The sequence below is a fragment of the Hipposideros armiger genome, unplaced genomic scaffold (genome assembly GCF_001890085.2).
Source record: "Hipposideros armiger isolate ML-2016 unplaced genomic scaffold, ASM189008v1 scaffold_15, whole genome shotgun sequence".
NCBI lineage: Eukaryota > Metazoa > Chordata > Mammalia > Chiroptera > Hipposideridae > Hipposideros > Hipposideros armiger.
The window spans coordinates 353394-374799 of NW_017731365.1; the positions used below are offsets into that span (position 1 = coordinate 353394).

A 21406-nucleotide genomic window follows, 5' to 3' on the forward strand; every position below is an offset into this window, starting at 1 on the left:
GTATTAAAGGACAAAGCACAGATATAACACTCTAAAATTTATAGAAGAAAAATCACCAAATTAAGAATAATTATTTTATTTTTAACATTATTTTTAAAGTTTTATATACTTTATAACTCATGCTTTATATAATAATGTATATGAATTTTTTTATGTAATGCAAATAAAATAAAGAAGGGTCTTGAACATTGTAATGCAGCATGATGTGCCTCATCCTTGGAGTCGATTTTTGAAAGTTCATTCTAGCACTCTATCTTTATCCCAGGATCATAATGGCCTGGACTTGATGTCACTGGACTTTAATAGATTATCTCAGTGATATAGTTCTCATAAAGCCCAGTCATCCTGGGATGAAGTCTTTTACTTTCTACCCAGATTATATGAAATACCCTTTTCTCTACTACTTCATTCATTCATGGAGTTGTTCATTTAATAAGTACATAGTTAGCATTTTACTATGTTTAAGGACCACTTGAAACAATATAAGGCATAGAGAAATGTGATTATTCAGATTTTTGCACTCAAGAAAGTTATGGTCTAACATAACATAAAATATCTGCACCAGTAAAGACCACAGAAGACAGAACTACAAAACATACATACTGTAAAAGCAATACTAAGACAGTGCCTGGTAATTCAAGGAAGAGAGAGAGAGCAAGAACAAGAGTGAATGAGTGAGTGAGTAGGTGAGTGAGACATGCCAATCTGGGAGAAAAGATACATACTTTCTACATGGAGTCCTCTCTCTTCCACTTGCTAAGTATGGTGTAGAACAGTTTATGTTTTGTCCAGAAGCCTTAAAGACAAGGACTTGGGGTATCACAGCATGTGGTAAAACACCAGGTCCAGAGCAGATGTTCAGCAAATCTTTCTTGAAGTGAATAAATTAATAAATGAATATTTCTATTTGGTTTTGTAGACACTAGCATGTGATCTTATGAAAACAATGCATGTAGCTGATCCTTATTTATTTCTCATTGCAAAACTGAAATAAAAACAAACTATTTTGTAAAGAACAAAACATATTCATAAATATCGATGTCATTTAAATGTTTAAGGTATATATTTTTTTAATTGCAAAGATAAAAGGATGTGTATTTTATGACTCTCCCTGTTACTTAGATTGAGTGGGAACACTACTGAGATTACAAATTTGTAAGACACACATAAAGCTACTAAAATTGAGGATTTTATTTTACTCTAAATGCATTTTGGTGCAAACAGAACTATGACCTTACAAATGAAACTCAATTTTTTTTTTCACTTTATGATTTCACTCTGCAGGGGGTTCACTATAAAGTACTTTTCACAAAAGTCACTAAAAGAATTTTTTCCTCCTGCAAACAGTGTTTTCATTCACATTATTCTCAAATTACAGGCACTTAAAAATCTTTAGAATCATATTGAGATTCTGCCTTATTATTCTATACTCATGATCTCAGGACAACAATGGTTACTTTAGTTGTCAATATAGCTTTTAAGGAAATACCAAAATTGAGTAGTAGCCTGGATTACATCTACAAATTTTTAAGTATAAAAAAAGTTTGTCTTTTAAGTTTGAAGGTAGCCTAACATAAACTATGGTTCATAATTAAGTACTTTCTGAAAATATTTTTTAAATAAATTACTAGTAGAATCAAGATAATTAAAATGAATTATCCAACAGTCTGTTGTACTCACACAAATTAACCATTAGAATGCCAGAGTCCCATGTGGTAGAATGCTCTTCAAACAAATAAATCAGGCTCAAACAAAATATATTATCTCTGTGGGAGAGTCTATAAAAACAAATATTGAATCACTTCTCAGCAATATTGACTCTCACCAGTAAATCTGGAAAATAACATTATCTCCAAACAAGAAAGATGGTTAGTTCATTTTGCATTCCACAAAGGATGAATGATATAGTTAGTAGAATCAGTCAAAGCACAGTATATGTAGTACACACACACACACATACATAATTATATATATACTTTGCTCTGATTGGCTGATTATATATATATATATATATATATATTATATATATATATATATAATATATATACTTATGCATACATACAATAACTTGCCCCCCAGTCTACCCATTCATTGCCTTCCTTTAATTTCTTACATTATTTGTAATTTCCCTCATTAGATTTTATTTTTTAAGATTTTGTTGGGGAATTGGGGGAAGGGAACAGCATTGGGGAATTGGGGAAGGGGAACAGACAAGTTGCTATCCTTTTGTTCTTCAGTCTAGTTGTGGAGGATGTCGCTTCACTGGCCCATGTTGGCATTGCGCTCTTCCCAGGTGAGGCAGATCGGTCACCTACCACTAGATGGCCGCTCATGGGGGCTCTTGGCAGCTCATTCTGGCTGCCGGCCACTCACGGTAGCTTACAGAAGCCCACTGCAGTGGGGGCTGCAGTCTACGCCATCGCTGGAGACTGGAGTCCAGCTCCAAGTCGAGCTGTTGTTCACCATCTTAGCTGTAGAGGGCGCAGTATCACTGACCCTAATGTGGGATCTGAACTGGGGCCTTGCCGCTCAGAGCTGGTGTCCCTAGCCAACTCTTAACCAACGCGCCACTTGGCCAGCCCTCCCTCATTAGATTATGATTTTGCCAAAGAGGAGAAATTTTGTCTTATTCATATTTGTTTCTCCACTTCCCCAACCCGGCCATCCCTCAGCACCTACCTATAATTGTTGTACATACAGAAAGAAATCAAAACAAGTTATCACAATATAAAACAAATAATCAAACTACAGATTGATGAGATTTTAACTTTTACCATCTTTTGTTAAAGAGAAAAGCTAGCATCATTTAATTGCAAAAAAATTTCTACCAATTTATAAGTCAACACAAAAATTTATCGTTAAAATCCCTCTCAAGTTCTCCCTAAACAATCTTACACATATTTGTATCTGGGAGCATATGTAAGGTTCCTGTCCCAGTCCAGAATGTTTTCCAGACAAGATCCTTCTCCCTACACTTTGTATTGACCAACATGAGTTCAGTAAAAAGCAGAGAGCTCTAATTTTGAGCTGTCATGAACTATTCACATCATGAATCCCTGATAAATTATATGTTTGTTTCCTGAAGACCCAATGTGCAAAGCAGTATCATAAAGCTATGAGGTAGTATAGGATATCATGGTGCTCACCCTGCTAGAAATAAGATCCAAATGTTGAGAACTGGTATTTAAATAGTATGATATAGTGTATTCACTTCTCTTGTGAGTTAGATAAAGTGATAAATAGATAGTAAAGTATAGTGATTAAGAAGGTAGGCGACCACTTCTGCAACTCACCTAGAGAGTGATTTTAGACTAATTATTTAAACTAAGTCTTAGTTTTCTCAACTATAAAATGGGGATAATTATATTTACCTTCCAGAAGCCTTGGGAGAATTCCATAAGATGATTTCGATCCAGCGTGTAGCATGATAGCTGGCACACAGTAAATGCTCAATGAATGATAGTGGTGATAATGAGGAGTATGTTAGAGACATGTCCAAGGCAGGTATTGACCAAGAGGTGGAACAAACGCCCACAGCCACTCAGGTGGCTAGGCAGGGAAACCATTCCAGAAGTCCTAAACAAATTAAATTAGGACCCAAGGTAGCTGACTTGGACATTCTACCAGGGAACCAAGCTGCAGTGTGATAATTGCTTATACTATTTCTCTTCATATAACACATTTTGTCAACTGCCTCAATACTTAGAAACCAAAATAGTGATTAGTAATAAAATTTCCAAAATGGGAACCCAACCAGTATAAAAGGCATTTTCCATCAAGTTTTGAATATTTGTCAAATAATACCAAAGACGCAGCTTCCCATTTTGACTCTAAATAAAACTACCAGCCTGTATACAAATCACATATTTGCTAGGACTGAAACAAATGTGTCTAACCAATCCTCCAAACACTTCAAATATATCCTAGCAACAACCAAGGCTAGTCTTGAAACTCAGCTTATGTAAATAAAACAGGAAGTAGAGGCATCAAGGTAGACAAGAATAAAGATATTAGCAAGTGCATTTTTATAAAATTAAAACACTCTTTTAAATATAGTTAATCTTCTCCAGAAATGAACTTACAAATGTCTGGTTTTATTTGCAATTCTACTGATTAGGAAGACCAGTCATGCAATCACTAAAGCAAACTAGATGATATTTTGAGCCAAGATAGCGGCAATACAGATGAAAAAAGTGGGTACATGTGAAAGATACATGTCAATCGATGTCAATAAAGTAACTGGCAAACAAAAGGACATTTGGAGCAAGAGGCAAGAAAGAGTCTGGCTTAAGGCAAAACTGACTTAACTTGGTCTCTGTACCCCACAACAAAATAGGGATCATGTAAAGAAGAGCCAGTTTAGATCCAGAGATGATGAATTCAGTTTGAGACAAATAATAGAAATGTTACAGGCATACCTTATTTTATTGTGCTTTGCTTTATTGCATTTCACAGATATCGTATTTTTTATAAATTGAAGTTTCGTGGCAACCCTGCATTTAGCAAGTATTTTTGGCAGCACTTTCTAACTGAAAGGTGGTTAGCATTTCTTTAGTAATAAATTATTTTTAACTAAGGCATGTACATTGGGGTTTTTTAGATATATGCTATTACACACTTAATCAAATATAGTACAGTGTAAGCACAAATTTTATATGCATTGGGAAACCAAAAATTTCACATGACTCACTTAACTGAGACATTCGCTTTATTGTGGTGGTCTGGAATAGAACCCGCAATATCTCTGAGGTATATATACCTGTATTACCTTGAAAAATATTATAATGCTTGTTTCTTATTTTATATATTAATAGGTAGAAATAAATTAAAATGAAAATTCACTAAGTTTGAAAATTCATTAAGTTTCAAAAAACATAAGATGATAATACTCTGAATTACAACATAAAATGGAGAAAATATGCCTGATAAAGTCTACATCTCAAAAAATGAGTTCCTTCATGAAGCAAGTCTGTTTCTCTCACTATATGCAGATCATTGAAAACAATAGCTACAAAAAACCCTAAAGTGTCATCCTTAAACAACTTAAGAGACGCGGAATAGTTGCTAGATAACATTTGGCCTTATAAAAATGGAGGACTTCCCGTGTGATATATGGGAACAGCATGGGCAATTCTGCTCAAAAATAACCTGGGGTAATATTTATATTTACAAAAACTCTATTCAGAAAGAACACATAACATGCAAACATTTCTTATGTTTTGCAATTTCCTATGTTTTCTATGTTTTTCCTTTTTATTATTCCTTTCAAAAGTAGACTGTCATTTTCTGTTCTTCAAAGTATTGTACTTAAAATAATCCTCGCTATCCAACAGGAAAGATGTTTAAATGGCTTATAACCTTGTAACTTGTAAACAGAATGTGAGAAATATATATGCATATTCATATATACACACATATATTTGTACAAATATACATAGACATCATTTATGCAGTGAAAATAAGGTTAAAATGACCATTTTTACTTAATCACAAATTGAAAACCTTAAAAAGCTATTTTTTCCCTTTAAAACCAGGGGCTCAAAATTATATATGAATGGGAAAGAGACCATCAATAATGAGTAATTTTTATTATTTTGGCTTTATAAATGTTATATATGTAAAAGGTACATATCATTGCTCTTGAGACAGACACTGGAAAATTACCGCTGTGGCAAACATCACTGATGTCATGATAGTAACAAGTTTAGCAGAGTTGAAATTTTTCCTAAGGGGAATTTCCTAAATAATGGGTCAGCTACTACCTCTCATTATTAGAATAATATATAATGATTTCTTAGCTCAGACTTTAGATGATATTGCTTTCTGGGGAGTAAGTTTCCAAATCACTGCATCTCTGTTAGTTATGCCTTAAGAATAATTACCTCACCTGGAAAACAATGACCTAAAGGACTGAAGGAAACCATAAGTAATTATAAATGGGAGTTTATTACATTAAAATACACTGAAAGAAACTGTTATCTTTCTGAAAGATATGATGAGAAGATTCTATGGACACTTTAAATAGAGCCTTCTAACAAAAGGTCTAGGGAAGCAGAGCCTGGTTTGATTTAAATCTCCTACTGCCCTTCCTAGAACCATACTGACTATCTAGTCAGGCCCTCAGGGTTGCTGTTCATTTTCATTTTATGAAATAACATGTTTGGGTCATCTTCAGATAAGTTAACTAAGTGATATAGGAATAAGGCAGCTGTGGTCTGGCAGTCACCATTACTCAAAGAACAAAGCCACAAACACACCAGCGGCCTCTCCCAGCCCACCGAGCCCCCACCTTTTGCAGCTGATTTCAGTGGGGGCACCCGGGACTGCACAGGCAGCACAGCTCTGCATCTGGCTGCAGGCGCAGCACTGGGATTTCAGGGGCTCAGAACCCCATCACCCACCACATCCTCCCACAGAGTTGGTGCTCTGAGACTGAGGCAACCTGGTTACAGAGGAGATGCCCACCTTCCCAGGGAATCTTCTACTGCAATAAAGCCAGAACAGGGCAAGAGAAAATACAATGTTCCAGTGCCACATACTGGAAAATAACAGAAAGACCTCTTCATATCAACCTGCTGCAGAATTCGCTGATTTAGATGCACGGGAAGGGAAATAACGCATCATACCATGAACAACAAAGGTAACAAGCCAGCTCAGAAAGAAAATGAAAAATCTTCAGAAATTAAACTTGAAGACATTGAAATATGTGATTTAAATGACAGAGAATTTAAGATTTTCTGAAAAACTCGATGAGATGCAAGAAAACTCAGATATGCAATTTAATGAACTCAGAAATAAAATCAATGAACAAAATGAATACTTTAACAAAGAGATTGAAAGTTTAAAAAAGAACCAAATAGAAATTCTGGAGCTGAAAAACTCAATAAAAGAGATAAAAAATGAAACAGTGAGCTCAGGAAATAGAGCTGACCAGATGAAGGAAAGAATTAGTGATACTGAAGATAGAAATCTGGAAATGACGCAGATGAAAGAAGAGAGACTTGAGAATTAAAAGAAATGAAAGAACTCTACAAGAACTAGCTGACTCTATCAGAAAAAGCAATATAAGAATAATGGATATACCAGCAAAAGAGAAAAAGGGCACGGAGAGCCTATTCAAATGAACAGTCTACGAGAACTTCCCAAACCTATGAAAAGAACTGGATCCTCGAATCCAAAAAGCAAACAGAACACCTAATTACCTCAATCCCAAAAGGTATGTTATATTGAAACTTTCAAAAATTAATAACAAAGAAAGAATTCTCAAGGCAGTCAGGGAAAAGAAGATGGTAACCTACAAAGGAAAGTCCATTAGATGATCATCATATTTTTCAGCAGAAACTCTACAAACTAGTAAGAACTGGCAGCCAAGAATAATATATCCAGCAAAGTTACCCTTTAGATGTGAAGGAGGAATAAAGACCTTTGCAGATATACAGAAGCCAAGGAAATTTTCCACCACAAGGCCTGCATTACAGGAAGTTCAGAAGGAGGTTATTCTACATGAAACAAAAAGACAACAGGATATAAAACTATGAGTAGGATGACTAACAGACACACAGCAGTAGGAAATAGCAACCCCTATGCAGATTAAAGCACTATACACTTAAACATAACATAAAGGGTAAAGGAGATAAAAACATTTAAAAAATGAAAAAGAAAAGAAGACAATTTGCTACTGCAAATCAGAAACAAACTCCTAACATAAACATAGATAATTTGTGACAATAAAAACATAAAAGGGGATGAAGTAAGGTTTGAATTTGCAAAGGGGAATGGAGATGAAATGCATGCTGAAGAAAAAGGACTACTGTATATATGAAACTTTCTTTTCCATAAACTTAATGGTAACCACTCAAATATAAAATGCAGAGCTGAGATACATAAAATAAAAATAGAAAAAGAGAAGCAAATCATAGACTATCACCAAACTAAAATAACAGACAGAAACACAAAGGCAAAGGAACAATGGAGACACAGTACTACCAGAAAACAAAAGATAAAATGACTATAGGAAATCTTCATATGTCAATAATCACCCTAAATGTAAATGGACTGAACTCACCAGTCAAAAGGCACAGAGTAGTAGATTGGATTAACAAACAAAACCCAACCCTAGGCTGCCTTTGAGACACACCTCGGCTACAAGGACAAATATAGACTCAAAATAAAAGGGTAGAAAATGATACTCCAAGCAAGTGGTATCCAGAGAAAATCAGGTGTATTCATACTTATATCTGATAAAACAGACTTCAAGATAAAAAAGGTAACAAAGATGGATATTTCAAAATAATAAAGGGGACAATACAAGAAGACATTACACTTATCAGTACATAAGTTCCCAATCCGGGAGCACCAAAATATGTAAAGCAACTACTAACAGAACTAAAGGAAGAAACTGACAAAACTACAATTATAGTAGGGGACATAGATACTCCATTGGGGACCATGGATAGATGATCCTACCAGAAAATCAATAAGGAAATATCAGCCTTAGACCAAATGGACATAATTGACATTTATAGAGCCTTTCATCCTAGAACACATTCTTTTCTAGTGCACATGGAACATTCTCAATGATAGACTATATGTTGGGACACAAAACTAACCTCAGGATATTTAAGAAGATTGAAATCATACCAAGCATATTCTCAGACCACAATGCTTTGAAATTGGAGATGAACTGCAGAAAGAAAGTTGGAAAAAAATACAAATATGAAGGGATTAAACAACATGTTACTAAAAATGGCTGGGTCAGCAAAGAAATAAAAGGATAGATCAAAAGACATATAGAAACAAATAAGACTGAAAATACAACTTATCAAAATTTTTGGGATGCAACCAAAGCAGTAATAAGAGGGAAGTTTATATCGTTACAAGCCTATCTCAAAAAACAAGAAAAATCTCAAATAAACAACCTAACATTACATCTTAAAGAACTAGAAAAAGAACAAATGAAATCCAAAGTCAGCAAAGGAAGGAAATACTAAAAATTAGAGCAGAATTCAATGAATTAGAGAATAAAAAGACAATAGAAAAAAATTAATGCAACAAAGACATGGTTCTTTGAAGAATTTTTAAAAATTAACAAATTCCTGGCTAGACTCGTTAAGGAAAAAAGAGAAAAGACACAAAATCAGAAATGAAAGAGGAGAAGTTATGAGGAATACCACAGAAATACAAAGGAACATACAAGAATATTATGAGAGATTATATGCAACCAAATTCAATAACCTAGAAGAAATGGACAAGTTCTTAGAAATATATAACCTTTCTAGACTGAATTCCAAAAGACTGGAAAATCTAAATAGACCCATAGGTTGTGTCATAAGAAAATCGACACAACCATCTAAAACCTCCCCAAAAGCAAAAGTCCAGAACCAGATGGCTTCACTAGTAAAATCTATCAAACATTCAAAGATGATTTAATACCTGTCTGCCTCAAGCTCTTCCTAAAAACTGAAGAAGAGGCAATACTTCCTAACCCATTTTATGAGGCCGCATTCCCCTACTACCAAACTCTGATACAGATAACATGAAAAAAGAAAATCACAGACCAATATCTCTGATGAATACAGATGTAAAAATCCTAAACAAAACACTAGCAAATCGAATAATACAATACATTAAAAAGTTTGTAGACCTGGAAGGTATTGTGCTGAGTGGAGTATGTCAGACAGAAAGACAGGTGCAATAAAGGTGAAATATAATGATTTCTCTTATATGTAGAATCTAAAGAAAAATAAACAAACAAAACAGAAACAAACACATAGATACAGAGAACATTTTGATGGTTGCCAGATGGGAGGGGGATGAGGAGTGAGTGAAAAAGGGAAAGAGATTAAGCACAAATTGGTTGTTACAAAGTGCTCACGGGTATGTAGTATGCAGCATAAAGAACATAGTTAATAATATTGTAATAACTATGTATGATGTCAGATGGGCACTAGATTTATTGGGGTGATAGATGGGAGAGGTTAGGGGGAGGCTGAAAAAGGTGAAGGGATTAAGAAGTACAAGTAGGTAGTTACAAAAAAATCATGGGGGGCCAGCTGAGTGGCTCAGTTGGTTAAGAGCTCACTCAAGAGTTTGAGCTCTGAGCAACAGCGGTTCGAGTCTGGCCCGAGCTGAGCTGCCGCTGAGCTGCCAACAGGTGGCAGGATGGCTCAGCTAAAAAAAAAAAAAACATGGGGATGTAAAGTAAAGCTTAAAGAATATATAATATGTGAGCGGCCGTCCAGAAGCCAGCGACTGATCTGCCTCACCTGGGAAGAGCGCAATGATGGTGCCAAGTTGGGCCAGTGAAGCAACGTCCTCCACAACTAGACTGAAGAACAAAAAAAGGACAGCAACTTGTCTGTTCCCCTTCCCCCAATTCCCCTGTACTGTTCCCCTCCCCCCAATTCCCCAATAAAAATCTTTAAAAAAAAAAAGAATATATAATATGGTAATACTATGCATAGTGCCAGATGGGTACTATACTAGTCAGGGAGGGGGTCACTTTTTAAATTATATAAATGTTTAACCACTATGCTGTACACCTGAAATTAATATAAAATAATATTAAATTTAAAATTTAATAAATAAAGTGTTTTAAAAAAAAGATTATACATCTGGATCAAGTAGAGTTCATTCCAGGGGCACAAGGATGAGTCAACATACATAAACCAATCAATATGACACAATACACAAAAAAATTAAGGATAAAAATTGTATGATTACATCAATAGATACAGAAAAAGCATTTGACAACATACATTTATGATTAAAACACTTAATAAAATGGGTATAGAAGGAAAGTACCTCAACATAATAAGGGTCACATATGACAAACCCTCAGCAAATTTCATACTTAATGGTGAAAACCTGAAAGCTTTCCCTTTACAGACAGGAAAAAGACAGGGTTGCCCCATCACCACTGCGTTTCAACATAGTATTAGAAGACCTAACCTGAGCAATCAGGCAAGAGAAAGAAATAAAAGGCATCCAACGTGGGAATGAAGAAGTTAAATTTTCACTTTTTGCAGATGACATGACTCTTCATATAGAAAACCCTAAAGACTTCACACACACACAAAAAGCCCTATTAGAAACAACAAACAAATATAGTAAAGTTGCAGGATATAATATCAATGTACAAAAATTCATTGTGTGTCTATATACTAACAATGAAATTTCAGGAAAGAAAAAATAAAAACAACAATTTCTTTTGCAATTGCAACAACAAAAAAAATCGAATACCTAGCAATAAACTTAACAAAGGATGTGAAGGACCTACATACTGAAAATTATAAGACATTTTTAAAAGAATTGAAGAAGACACCAAAAAATGATAAGATTTTTGGTGTTCAAGGATTGGAAGAATCAACATAGTTAAAATGGCCATGTCACCCAAAGCAATATACAGATTTAATCAATCCCATCAAAATCCCAATGGCATTTTTTTTTTAAGAAATAGAACAAAACATCATCAGAATTGTATGGAATCACAAAAGACCCCGAATAGCCAAAGCAATCCTAAGAAGAAAGAACAAGGCTGGAGGTATCATATTCCCTGACTTCAATTTATACTACAAAGTGACAATAATCAAAACAGCATAGTATTGGCACAAAAACAGACACACGGACCAATGGAATAGAATTGGGAACCCAGAAATAAACATATATATATATATATATATATATATATATATATATATATATATATATATATATANATATATATATATATATATATATATATATATATATATATATATATATATATATAAAATTTTTGACAAAGGAGCCAAAAACATACAATGGAGAAAAGAAAGCCTTTTCAATAAATGGTGCTGGGGAAAGTCGAAAGCCACATGCACAAGAATGAAACTAGCCTGCTATCTGTGACCATATACCAAAATTACCTCAAAATAGATCAAAGATCTAAACATAAGACCTGAAAAAATAAATTGCATAGAAGAATGCATAGGAACTAAACTAATTGACCTTGGGTTCAGAGAGGGTTTTCTAAATTTGACCTCAAAGTCAAGGGACGTAAAAGCAAAAATAAATGAATGTGATGATATCAGATTAAAAAGCTTCTGTACAACAAAAGAAACCATCTACAAAGCAAAGAGGAAATCAACCAAATGGGAGAAGATATTTGCAAACAACACCTCCAGTAAGGGGCTAATATTCAAAATATTTAAAGAACTCATACAACTCAACAACAACAAAAACAAAAAACCCAATTAAAAAATGGACAGAGGACCTGAACAGACACTTGTCCCAAGAAGATAAATAAATAGCCAACAGATATGTGAAAAAATGCTCAACTTCTCTAGCCATTAGGGACATGCAAAGCAAAGTCACAAAGGAGAGACCACCTTATACCTGTTATAATGGCTATTATCCACAAGACAAATAATAATGTGTTGGAGAGGTTTTAGAGAAAAAGAAACCCTCATATACTGCTGGTAGCAATGTAAATTGGTACAGCCACTATGGAAAACAGTATGGATGTTCCTCAAAAACTTAAGAATGGAATTACCACACAACCTAGCAATCCCTTTTCTGAGTATCTACCCCCAAAAATCTGAAAACATTTGTCTGTAAAGATATACACACCCCTATGTACACTACAGCATTATTCACAGTGGCCAAGACATGGAAATAACCAGTGTCCCTCAATAAATGATTGGATAAAGATGTGGTACATACACACAATGGAGAATTACTCGGCCATAAGAAGAGATGAAATACTTCCATTTGTGACAACATGGATACATCTTCAGAATATCATGCTAAGCAAAATAAGTCAGACTGAAAAAGTCGAGACCCATATGATTTCACTTATAATATCTGATATAAAACTTAAAGCAACAAACAAACAAGACAAACAAATATCATAGACACACATAACAGTTTAGTGGTTACCAGAAGGTAATGGTGGGTGGTCAAGAGGGTAAAGGGAGTCAAATATATGATGATGGAAGAAAAACTGACTCTGGGGGGTGAACACACAATGCAATACATAGATGATGTATGACAGAATTGTATACTTGAAACCTACATAATTTTACTAACCAATATCATCCCAATAAATTTAATAAAAATTTTTTAATAATCTCAAAAAGAAGTGAATTTTAAAAAGTGAATAATATTATGTAAGAGAAAACAAAGAGGTATTTGTTTGACCAGGTTTTATTGAAGAAGAAAAATATGGGTGGAAGGGTTGAGATGAAAAGAAAAGAGGCAAACAGGGTTCTTATGCACAGAGAAAAGGAAAAAGTAAAGAATGAGTTAATAAAACCTAGACATTCCATTTTTCTTAGTTTGGGGCTCTAATCTCAGCTGAAATCAAAAAGGAATTCAGTCTGAAGTGCTCAAACAGAAATATATTTTATTTGTAAAACAAGAATGGCAGAGTTTTTATGCAAGGCAATTCAACAATGTGAATTAGCAATTAGGATATTAAACAGATCAGGGCTGAGGGTCACTCAAATCTGCCTGCTTTTTAGGATAAGTTTTTATCTTATCAAAAAACATAGGAATAATCTCTAGACTTTGACATCTAATTACATTCCAGACTACCCTTCATCTGTAACATGTATGTTTCCTTCAGCTCACAATGGTCACTCTTGCTTTTCTCCTCATATCTTTAGAATTTGCTCTTTCATTAAGCCACAATTAGCAAAAGAATTCCTTCCTTTAACCTAGCATGAGCCTTTCATGTTTTTTAGACTTCATAGGAGACGTGGATTCTTCCTGGGAGTTTTCTAAACCCTAACTTTTAGATATATGGACCAAACTACAGACATTAATGTTGCAAAGGATCCTTGTGGTGAAATAAATATTAAGAAGTTATCGGGTAAGAAGAATGACTTGCCTAGACAAATCTCTTCTGCAGTGGTTCTCAAAGTGTGGTGTGTGGATTAGTAGCACCAGCATCATTTGGGAACTCATAGAAATGCAGATTCCTGGTTCTACCCCTGACCAACTGAATCAGAAACTCAGGGAGTAACGGGTTGGGAGCTAAGGGTGGGGGTGGGGGACATTCCAATACCATACATAACCAAGTAATAGTTTTCTTAGTTCTAAAACCACAATTTTAACCCAATGAGGAAAAGCATTTTTCTGACTCTTCCACTAATATTTTTAGCATTTTAACAATGACTTAGGCTACTATTTATCTGAAGGTCCTAGTTAAGAATCAAGCAGCTTCATCCCAGACTTTAAAACCGTTACACTGTGTTATGGTATGAGAATGACGGACATTCATAGGATAACGTGCGGACAATTGAACCACAGATATAACCATAGATGTTAGTCAGGTGAGCACTTCACAGTCTCCAAATCTTGTCCCCAAAGTTGTCTATCTTTTTATAACTGACTTTTCTCATGTCATTTTTTTCCCTAGATACCTTTATCAATGAATGTGTCAACCTTTCTGGCATACGACCAGCCCACAATAAGTTACTGTGGGGTGCATCATGAACTTCTCTCTCATAAGGCCTTTGAAACGAATGCACAGGAAGACACGATGGAAACACACCTAGAGACTGAGCTGGACCTGAGCACAATCACAACAGCTGGCCGAATCAGTGATCATAAACAGCTGGCGTAACTGAACTAATCGGTAGCCAAGGGTTGCCTCCAAACTCTGTAACCTCAAGGACAAAATGAGGAAGATTTGCTCATTGTGGACTCTCAAAACAAATTAAAAACTCCCCTGTTCAAATAAACAAAAATCCAAGATTGATTTATGAAATAAAGAAGACATGAATTGTTTCAAGTCTACACTTTGTAATTAGCTAAGTTGTGAAGTATTTTTTTGACTTAGAGTATGACCTTGAAAAATGAAAAGAATCTTTTTTTCCCAAAAAAACTCATCCTACCTACCTGTAAAAACTGTACAGAGCTAATGTATTTTTCATATTGTAAAATTTCAATTATAGAAACAACTGGTATGTACAGTACCATAATTTAATGACATTTTACTTTACAGACTTTACACATTTCAGTTTCTAAAATTTTAAATTAACAAAAATTATTTCTTGTGTTATTCAAAGTTACTCAGTTTTGTAGGGACTGTTTTGTTACTGCTTTTGTGCCCAGAAACCTTGACTCTAAAATTCTGTGCTGTGCGAAACATGCACGATTTTTATCATGCTTACTGCGTAGAATTTTATCTACTTGTTCCAGAAATAATACATTAACCAAAAAGGGTTTAATTGTTGAGACTTGTAAGAAGTTCTTCAATTATATAGACAGGTTTTTCTTATAAATTTAAAAAAAAAGTCAAAGATTTTTTTTAACACTTCTTCACAGACTTAACTGTTGCCTTGAATTACAGCCTAGTTTCTAAGCAGTGAAATGTAATGATAAAGAGGGATATTTAAACAAAATATATTTCCGAATGAATGACTCATTATTTCATTCTTTTGAGTAACCCATTGTTAATGGTGGGGGGGAGAAGCATGGACAAAACATCACTGGAAACCAAGGCCGTAACCATAGCAACAGACTTTGATACACTTAAAAGGTGCAGCTGCCAGTGACAAAGAAAAACTTGTTACATGTCATTATTTTCAGGCCAAGGTGGGAGGATAGAGCATAATTGTACAGTAGCAATTTTTCTCCTAATTAACCTAAAGTGGTTTACCTAAAAATAACCATAAGTCAGTGCAAAATGTGCCTGGTTGTTAAGACAACTTCTCATTTAGAAATGTGAGACTATATTTTGGGAATATCTCAAAGGAAATACGTATATGAAATTTTTATCTTGTGTGCCACATCAGTTTTCTCCTTGGGAAGAAACCTAAACATCCACAGCTCATTCAATATAGATATGAGCCATGGTGGAGAACTTTATCACTCGAGCAGACTGTAAACATCCTAATATGTTCTACATTGCTTATATTGCCATCCATAATGAGAGTCACTTCCAAATTATCTGAAAAATAAGCCAGAGTAATCTGAAACCACCCCAGATCATATATTGATTATACAATTGTATTATAAAGTGAATTCAAATCAAATTATGAATACCTGACTTTTCAGAGGGTGAAATAATCAACTTGTTTCTCTGTTGTTTGCTTGACACAGGTTATTGTTTGAAAATACTGATATTTTATCTATGGCATTCACACATTCTTTTGTGTGTTTATAATATAAAACTACAAGTTTCAATTGCTGTTGCACTAGGAGAAGTTCTTTTTTATGTTGTCATTTTATATTCATAAAATCAATAGGTTGAAAATATGTCAGTCTAACAGGGGTCAAACAATCAAAAACAATCTAGAAAACAATTTGTGAAAATCAATGTCAAACGTTTTTATTTAGTCCAAAGAAATTAAATCTACAAAAGTCTAGTTTTATCATGACAAATTTAAGACCAGCTTCAAGAAAAATAATCTTAAAAAATGTAGAGCGTATTTTTGTTGAAAAAAATACAAAGTCAGAAAGAAAAAAAAAAGGTTGAAAGAAGTAAACTCTGTTACTAATTTAAATGAAACTAAATGTCACAGCACTTGTATCAACTATTTAGCATCCCAGATTTTGTAATGTACTTTGCATAAATTATTTGCTCTTCAAATTTTTTGTCATTTTAAGTCTAATTTTAATCTTTATTTTTCCAATTTCTAATTTCCTTGCAATGTATTATTGTCAGAGTATTCTTAATCCTCTAAATTGAGAATTTGCTTTGCACAGTTAGCAAATTTATAGAGGGTTAACTATAAATTTATTATTTGTGGATCTAAAATCAGATGCAAAGTATTATTTACTATGTAAACCAAAATGCCATTTGCAACTTTTCTCATTAGAAGTTGGCCTTGCAAATATTCAAGCATTGTTTAATCTGCATAAATAAGCAATTTATACCTATTTCCAGACATTTTCAAATTGATAAATTATTTTAAAATTTTTTAAGTTCCAGGGAGCCTCACAGATATATGCCCTTGATTTTCTGAAGCAAACCACTTTCTTTCTTAAACGTTTTAAGTTCATCTAAAGTCAACAGCTATAAATAGAAGCAGTCACCTTGGAACCATAGCTCTGTGCATCTGAGGACTTACTACAGTAAGAGCGAAATAAACTAAGAATGTTCAGATATCTCATATTTGAAATTAAAACAAAGGATCTTTAACAAGAAAAGAAAAAAGGAGAAGAAGATGCTGGGTTATTTGTCTGCTTAATTTTATTCTGCCATGTCCAGGGGCAGAGAATGGGGAGAAGTAAAGACTTGCTAGAGGAGATTGTGTCTGGACTCTTTATCATATATTTGCAATTTATATATTTGTGTCCAAAATCCTTATTTCTAACTTATCTTTTTCAGCATTCAATAATTTCCCACATCCTCTTCCTAATTACTCTGTTCCCCATGTCTCCCTTCCTGTCTTTTACTCACCTGTTTAAACAACTGAAATGTTTATGTTTGAAGTTGAAAAATGCAGAATTTGACCCAGCGTGGATACAATAACAGCAGTAGCTGCAACAAACAATAAAATTATGCAGTGTCTTGAGGTTTATAAACCACATTTCACATAAATTATTTCATTTTGTGTTCAAACCACCCTATGAAGACACGTTAATCTCAAAGAAGTTGAGACTCACCCAAGAATACAGGGCTAATAATTGGTGGAGTCAAACCATTCTCAAAATTCAGAGCCTGTTCCTCTCTCCACTATACTAAAAGACTTCTCTCTCTGATAAGAGTCAGAGAATTTCCAGGGATAGTAAGCAGAGTGGAAAAAAAATAAATGTTTGACATGTTGTTCAGTAATCCCTAATTTAACTCAGTTCCTCTATCTATATAACAAAACGGCTAAATGAACTTTCTGTGTGCTACTCTGGGCTCTCACATTAAAACTCTTTGTTCAAAAAGTATAGCAAGACATGGATTTCTTACCATATCATTTGTAAATGTGCAGGTTACTTATAAGAAGTGGATGTATATTTGCCCTAAGGTACAGGCATAAATTTGAGAAGCACAAGAAAAGAAATCACACACCATCTAAATTGAGATTGCCTGGATAGTTATAAAACAGATCTACAGTGCAAGGTTATACACATGATCAACACATGTTCAATTCAGGGCTAATTTGGAAGATCTTTATAAATTTTTTTCCTTTTTTTTTTGTTTCAGTAAGAGTACTTCTTGAACCATGAATTCTTATACCTGTGTTAATAGAGAATAATTTTCTCTATTTTCTTTCTTATAAAAATGAAGTTATTTATCCAAATTGATGTACAGATGCTAAAACATATGCTAACAGGCAAATAATATTTTATTAATCAGCTCATTTTTATCAAGTCTTTATCCCTACTCTCTCCAGAATGTTCTAGAAAACCATACAGATTGTAATGTAAATTATATTTTTAGAAGGAAAGAAATTGCTCAAATTTAACAGTCAAGACAAACGACATAATCCTGATTTGAAATCAGATCAGTCTGACTCCACAAACTGCTAAGAAGCAGCAAAACCATTTTGTAAAAGATATTTTCTAAAATAAAACCACCATATATGGGAGTAAAGATATATATATTTGTTTTTGTCTGCTCCTGACTGGAAGACAGATATCATCTCTCAAACTAAACATTCAAAATAAGTAAAGAAACTGAAAGCATGATAATAGGTACCTGATGTGAACTGTCAGTAAGGTGGAAGAAAGAAAATCCGATGTGCCGAGTAGATGGCAGTACATAAAGGGAGAGGAAATGAAACTGGCAGATACTTGGTCTTAAGAAAGAGGGTGGTAAGAAATTTCTGGAGTAGATACATCATACATTGGCATAGTTCTTAACAGCTTATCACTCTGGGTAATAAGTAGTAGAACAATCTGGTAACATAAAAAGTTCCAGGTCCAGATAGGTTGGTTATGCAGTAAGAATCCAGATAAGTTGGTCTTGCAGTAAGTAAGAGCTTCCACCTACTTCTATTACCTTCTCAACTCACCACAGCTGTCCCTAATCAGAGAGGTGCCAAGGGCAGGGGATCCAGGATCAGTGCTTTCAAAATTCTGACATACCCACAAGAGTAGAGTAGAATGGCAATAAGCAACTGTGCTTCATTTTACTATTAACTGTAATGGGGAAGAAACATTTGATACACACACACACACACACACACACACACACACACACACACACACACCCAGAGTGGTGATGGGTTATTTTTAGAGGTCTCTCATGGCTTGCATTATGATTCTATTGTGAGATACAGGGCTCCTAATATTTAACATTTTTTAATCTAAGGTAAAATTCATGTTTTACAAAGTCCATAATTGATCATTTACCTTTCTATGAAAGACAGTGACTTTAAAGCAAGAGATTGCCTCAGCCATCTAGGAGGTAGAGAATGCTTTAGTTTTTCCTCCTCTCTCCCAAACATTTATAGTATATGATATGTGTCTCCATAAACTTCTAGGTGAAAAATTTTGTATAAATCAAATAATATTTAAAATGCATCAAGAAACATTGTGATAAAAGATCTTTGAAGTAAATCTTTTTTGCTTTCTAATCTGAAACAGGTACTAATTTATCTTTTGTAAACTGATTTCCATATACAGTGAAACCTTGGGTTGCAAGTAACTTGGTTTGCGAGTGTTCCACAAGACAAGCCAACATTCCTAATACATTTTAACATGGTAAACAAGCAATGTCTTGCAATACGAGTAGTTTTTTTCCAGAACGAATTATGCTCGCAAACCAAGGTATTCCTGTATCTCGTATTGTATAATGCAGCACACTTGTAGTGTGTGGCCTGGAAAGCAGTCCTTACCTAGACTACATAAAATGATGGGCTGACTCATCATTTTTTGAGCAGGTCTATAAATGCTATACAGTAATTATTTATAGTCAGTTTCACTTACTGAAGTTATTTGGATTAATGCAAAAAATAGTCTTCAGATAACATGAATGGATAAAGTTGATCATTACTTTTTTTTCTATTTATTGGTTTCAACTCTTACGACCTATCGTATCCTCAAAGTTGTTATGAAGAGATAAAAAAATCCCTTGGGTTCATGCTAGATTTACTGAATCAGGATCTCTGAAGTTAATCTCTGATGCAAACTAGGTTTTGCAAAATATTGTTCAAATGAATTTACTTTTACCAAGTCATTCAATTGCTTTTTATTCTAGTCTAAAATTATTCATTCTTATTATACCTTCCCTTCTTCTTATTGGCTTCCGAATGCCAATGTGAATCTAGTACTCTATGCCTGGCTGAACATTTTTCTTGACTGGAGGAATGCACAACAAAGGACAACTATACATAAAAATGGTTGTTATTTCCTGACAGGCTGTGTTGTTTATAGAGTTTGCTCTCCATTAGCTCTTTCGACATAACTAAATTATGATTTGCTGCCATAGGTAAAAATATAACCCCTGAAAAACTGGCAATGGGGGAAAAGTGTGCACCAGTCACTGTGTTGTCCTCATCTCATTCTCACGTCTTCTTAGGAAACAGGTATAACCACCGTTCTAGAGAAGGAAAATAAGGACCATGGTAGTTGAATAACTTACTAAGGCTCCTGCAGTAGAGTTGGGGGTTCAAATCCAGTTCATCGGACTCTAGGATGTGCTCCTTCTGCCCAATAGCACATTTTCAAATGTGAGAAAAGACCATAATCAATACAATTAGACTCATATATTTTAATAGGGGGTATGAGGATAGCAGAAAAAATATAAACCTTCCTATTCCTAAACAGAAAAATTACAGAAACTATTTCACACTGTGTAGAGGTTTCCTTCAATATCCCAAGTCAGCAACTTAATAGAAAGAAAACAATTACTTTCTTGAAGTTTTTTACACTGTTTCCTAAAAAGAGTGGACATTAAAAAGAAAAATTCTTCAAAAGATAAATACTCCCAAATATTCATGTTGTATTTTCACTTCCAACTTTCCTAGCTATATTATAAAATTTCCTAGCTATATTATAAAATAACAGAAATATGATAAGTAGATATCCACACTATAATCTTTAACTGGCCAAAAATGGAAATTGAAGCAAAAAAAGTGTATAGACGAACAGTCAATAAAGTAACCGAATGAAAATGACAGTGTGAAGAAAAACGCCAATAATCTACAGTCACAAAATGCTAATGGCAATGACATAGCTTCAGTTGCAGACTATTTCCTGTGAATGATTTTATGTTGGAAGATTTTTTATAGGTGCATTACTGTTCACACGAATGATCTAGAATCTGGAAACACACTACATACAGGAAGCAGGAAGATAACATTTATAACAACGTAGACTCTGCTTGTCCTATTATTCAGAACATAGTATATATAGCTCCAATTATAAATATATATAAATGTATATGCATAAATGACATATATATATATATATATATATAGTGTTTCTTGTTAAGGCAATGCAAATGTGCAGGTGGCCAAATAAAACTTTTAAGTTC

At 34.1% G+C, this 21406-nt stretch overlaps 2 protein-coding genes across 2 annotated transcripts in view; one reads left to right on the forward strand and one right to left on the reverse strand.

The window, feature by feature from the left end:
- The window catches only part of LRRTM3 (leucine rich repeat transmembrane neuronal 3), a 163706-nt gene extending 147127 nt beyond the window's left edge, over positions 1–16579 (forward strand). The window contains exon 3 of the mRNA XM_019624766.1: positions 14402–16579. Coding sequence (XP_019480311.1) covers positions 14402–14608 — 207 coding nt within the window. The 3' untranslated portion in view covers positions 14609–16579. The remainder of the gene's footprint in view (positions 1–14401) is intronic.
- Positions 1–21406, reverse strand: part of CTNNA3 (catenin alpha 3) — a 772514-nt gene that overhangs the window by 301415 nt on the left and 449693 nt on the right. The gene's annotated exons all lie outside the window — the stretch shown is intronic.